At 35.7% G+C, this 4,813-nt stretch overlaps 1 protein-coding gene across 1 annotated transcript; it reads left to right on the top strand.

The window, feature by feature from the left end:
* The first annotated feature begins 3,362 nt into the window (after window positions 1–3,362).
* ZFP42 (ZFP42 zinc finger protein) lies at window positions 3,363–4,277 on the top strand. The gene has a single exon (XM_055315676.1). It carries the CDS (start codon window positions 3,363–3,365, stop codon window positions 4,275–4,277), a length of 915 nt encoding a protein of 304 aa, XP_055171651.1.
* Window positions 4,278–4,813: the final 536 nt, after the last annotated feature.

Genomic DNA, 4,813 nt, shown 5'->3' with positions numbered 1-4,813 from the left:
TCTAATACCATAATAATGTATTTGTTTAACATCCAGATTCTTTTAACACCGTGTTTACCCAGTGTGTTTTCTAAGTAATTATATTCACCAACAGAGATTGTACCTGTCATACAAACAGGATTTTTCCCATTATAAATTGATAAATTACTATTTCAATTTTATATGTCATTCTCACAAACTAGAATATTGTGTGAGAAATGGTATAATGGTTAGAGATCTGACAAATAAGAAACTAGCTTAGAAAAGTAAAGGCTACCTTTGGGCTTTGATAAGTTCACAAAGAAAATGCCCCTTTCAATCCTAATTTCTTAAGAGTTGTCTTTCTAGGTAACATCTTGGCGTCACTGATAACCAACTTTTTGAAACTTCTACATTGTTTTCAAAGTCCCACATAATTTTGTAGTAAATTAATTTTTGGGGTTTGCTAAATCAATATAACCAGTATGATTATTAATGCATATTCATCAATTCATTTCATTAGACAAATGTACTAAATTCTGGGACCTGTGAATAAAACAGAAGAGGACCTTGCCCTAGCAGAGCTTACCATCTCATAGGTAAGTCAGATCATAATCAATACTGACTCTGATCATTGTAAATATGAGACTATGAAAATACTGAGCTTGGGGACCTCACTAAACCTAAGAATCAAGGGAAGATTGCCTGCAGAAGTAATGTTTAAGCAGAGTTCAGAAATATGGATGAGAAATAAGCCTGTATGTGTGTCAATACACACACGTGTACATGTTAATGAAGGAAGAGTGGGGTATTTTATTAAAAAGGATAAGAAAGAATATAACACTTGTACAATTTATCACTATATATATACAGCTTGAAAAAAAATATATATGTTTTGTTTTGTTTTAGAGAAAGAGAAAGTGAGTTGGGGGGAGGGCAGAAGGAAAGGGAGAGAACTGTAAGCAAGCAGACTCCACACTGACCATGGAACTCAACACAGGGCTTGATCTGGTATCCCCAAGATGGTGGCCTAAACCAAAAATCAAGAGTCAGAGGCTAAACTGACTAAACTGCCCAGATGCCCTATACAGCTTGAAAATATTTTTAAATAGCCACATTGTAAAAATATCTCAAAAGAATCCATTTACTTTTGGGGGAAAAAAATACATGGAGCACAACAAGCCATGCTTTTCAATTGCTAAGAAAGAGTGTTTTAAGTTTCTTTTTAAATATTTGTATATATATTATATAGAAATATTATATTTATTTATTATATACAAATGTTTAAGAAGAAATTCAAAACTCTTCCCTTAACAATTTATATATATAAAATATTTATGTATATATTTGAATATATAATCTATTTTATTTATAATTTATATATTTTAACATGATTTACATAAAACATTAGTCATTTATGTTATATATTTATATATATGTTTAAAAAGACCTTTCAAACTCTCCCCATAGCAATTGAAAAACATGTTTTGTTTTGAGGCTATGTATATTTTTGCCAAAAGTAAATAGCATGGTTCTTTTGAGGTGGTATTTTTAATGCTGCTATTTAAAAATATTTTCAAGCTGTTAATTTTGTCTTTAAAAAGTGTTTAATTTTGTCCCTACAGCAGGACATCAGGACTATAAAATTAAGAGATTCTATAAGGCACACGATTGTAACATGAAGCAAAAGGCTCGTAGAATATAACATATTCATGCTCTAACTTTTATAATGTTTCTGTTAGATTTTTAAGGAAAAGAAAACTATTCAAGGCCAAACTCCCCTGTGCTTTATTTTGATTTGCACTCATAAGTGGGAATGCATGGATTTCATGTGTCTTTTTTTTTTTTTTACATTTATTTATGATAGTCACACAGAGAGAGAGAGAGGCAGAGACACAGGCAGAGGGAGAAGCAGGCTCCATGCACCGGGAGCCCGATGTGGGATTTGATCCAGGGTCTCCCGGATCGTGCCCTGGGCCAAAGGCAGGCGCCAAACCGCTGCGCCACCCAGGGATCCTGATTTCATGTGTCTTTTCCTCTAAACCTCCATCTTCTGAAGAAGTAGAAACTACCCATGGGCCAAATCCAGCCTCTGCTTGTTTTTTATTGGAACACAGCCATGCCCCTCCTTTATGTATCATGCATGGCTGCTTCCATGCAACAAAAACAGAGTTGAACAGTATGACATAGACCATGGGGCCCACAAAGCTTAAATCTGACTCTTTGTTAAATTAAAATTTTTAAGATGCTGCCCTTGGTCTAAAACAGTATCTGGCAAGCTCAGGACCTAACATATACTTAAAGAATGAATACAAAGATAAAATAACAGGAGTTCATGTAAGCATTCAGCATTAGCTTTGTGCCATGTCCTATGCTCAGTCCTTTACCTGTGTTATTTCATGTTAATTTCACAACAGTCGTTAACACAATAGGCATTTCTCTCACCCTCAGTTCAGCTTTTTAGTCAGCTGCCATTACTTCAGTCAAGGCCTGCCTGAGCTCCTTATTTGAACTGTGAACTCTTACTTTTTACCAGCCCTTTTGTTTATTAAGTAGCACTTTACCTTTTTTTTTTTTTAATTTTTAAGACTACCTTTAATTCAAGTTTAATAGATGAGAGAAGTTTCTTACATGAGCAGTTAATCAAATAAGTTAGGGCTGAGCAAAGGAAACTAAAGAGAAAGTTTGATTACGATTTCAAAATGAGGAAAATTAGAATTAATGCTTTTGTTTGTTGCTTTCTGCTTTAAGTATAATTGGGTCCATTCTCCATCCTTAGGAAACTGTAGGAAAGGATTTGCTACATCTTACATAGGGCTTCTTTCCCCCCACCCCTTCAATTTTGTTAGTTAACATAGCATCATACTGGTTTCTGGATTAGCATCCACACAACACCCACTGTAGCACTTTACTTTTTAACATGTGATGTGTAATAATTATTTTGTATGATCATGAGAGTGTATTACTCCATGAAGGATAGAATTTATGTCTATTTCCTGATGTGTCTCAACCCATGAGCAGCCTAGAGTAGGGCTAGCACACAGTGAGTACCCAATAACATTAGGTAGTCGACTGGAGAGGTCAGATAATTTGTGGGGATATCCATGTAAGAGTATAGTTATGACCTACATCCTACATGTAGGATGACCTGACCTACATGTCACAGTTCATTTCTCTTACTTTCTTGGGTTTGTCAGAGAAGAAGCAAACAACAACCACTTTGCTATTGAAAAGTGAGTTTGAATCATTTTCTGACAATGGTTCTAAAGCTGGAATATATTTTATCTAAAGGTTACTATCTCAAAGCGGGTGTTTCCTGAAGACAACTTACTCAGATCATTGTCACTTGGAAGTGGTTGACATATCCTGGTGCAAATATACAAGGAAGAAGCAAGCAGGAAAATATGGATCAGCAACTGAAGAAAAGGGCAAAGACTTGTGGCCAGAAAGGCCTGGGTAGAAGAGCCTTCAGTAGAGATAAGCCAAGGCCATCCAAGCCACAGCCAGTCCAACAGGAACTTTGCAACACAACATGGGCCTTGGAAGATGAAAGTATGTTCTTTGAAACTAGCCATCTGGTTGTTGGAGAAGATTCCTTCTCTGACTGTTACATAGAATGCATAATAAGGGGTGAGTTTTCTGAACCCATCCTGGAAGAAGAGTCACTTAAGTCCCTTGACTACCTGGAAGAAGGATCAGAACAAGAGCTTTCTCAACAGGTTCTCACAGCAAGCTCACTTCTGGAAAAATCTCTGAAATGCATGCAAAAAGGAGCAAAGCAAGAACTTCCTCAACAAATTGTTAGAGAGAATTCAGAGCTTGAGAATTCTGAGAACATAAAAAGCAAGAAGCTTCCTTGTGGAGGAATACCTAGCATGGACTTATCCGATCCTAAACAGTGTACAGAATTTGCTGGAAAGAAACCAACAAAAGATAAGGAATCTGAGACTCCAGAAAAAATTGTTTGTCCCCACAGTGGATGCACAAAAAAGTTAAAGAGTAGAGCTTCCCTGAGAAAGCATCTCCTTGTCCATGGTCCTCGAGATCATGTATGTGCAGAATGTGGGAGAGCATTCAATGAGCGTGCGAAACTAAAAAGACATTTTCTGGTTCATACTGGAGAGAGGCCATTCCGGTGCACCTTTGAAGGATGTGGGAAACGCTTTTCCCTGGACTACAATTTGCGTACACATGTATGCATCCACACTGGGGAGAAACGTTTTGTGTGTCCCTTTGAAAGCTGTGGCAAGAGGTTTATTCAGTCAAATAACCTGAAAGCTCACATCTTAACTCATGCAAAGACCAACAAAAATCAATGAAAGAGAAGATGGAAAATAATCCTTTAACAGGATAAGCATATTAACAAAAGAGTGACGTGGGGACAAACATACCTTATTATTGTCTCCAGGAGAGAACTTTTAAAGCAATGGCAACCTTACATGGCATATTTTTGTTTTAATGTTACTACAATGCTCCTATAGTTTATGACACTATTTGAGAACACTATAGATTTACAGTGTGTTTCCAACAGGAAGGTCAATAATGAATTTACTTCAAAAGCATAATCCTTAATACATTATGAATTGGATTACTGGATATGGAACTTATTTTCACATGTTATAAATATGAAATTTTTTAAAGCATATTTCCAATTATTAAGCTTTTGCCTTTTAGGAACAAACTTCATGCTACGTGTGATAATCCTAAAGAATGAAAATTTGGGAGCAGACTGTCAGTAAGTGAATGAGTAGTTAAACATGTTTAAAAGTTCAATATATCTTTAATCATTTTTTATCATTGTATAAAACTATATTGAAATCATAGCCATATTTGAGTGACTATTTGATAGCATCAA

The sequence above is a fragment of the Nyctereutes procyonoides genome, unplaced genomic scaffold, assembly GCF_905146905.1.
Source record: "Nyctereutes procyonoides isolate TBG_1078 unplaced genomic scaffold, NYPRO_anot_genome, whole genome shotgun sequence".
Classification (NCBI taxonomy): domain Eukaryota; kingdom Metazoa; phylum Chordata; class Mammalia; order Carnivora; family Canidae; genus Nyctereutes; species Nyctereutes procyonoides.
This window is presented reverse-complemented; position numbering and strand designations above follow the sequence as displayed.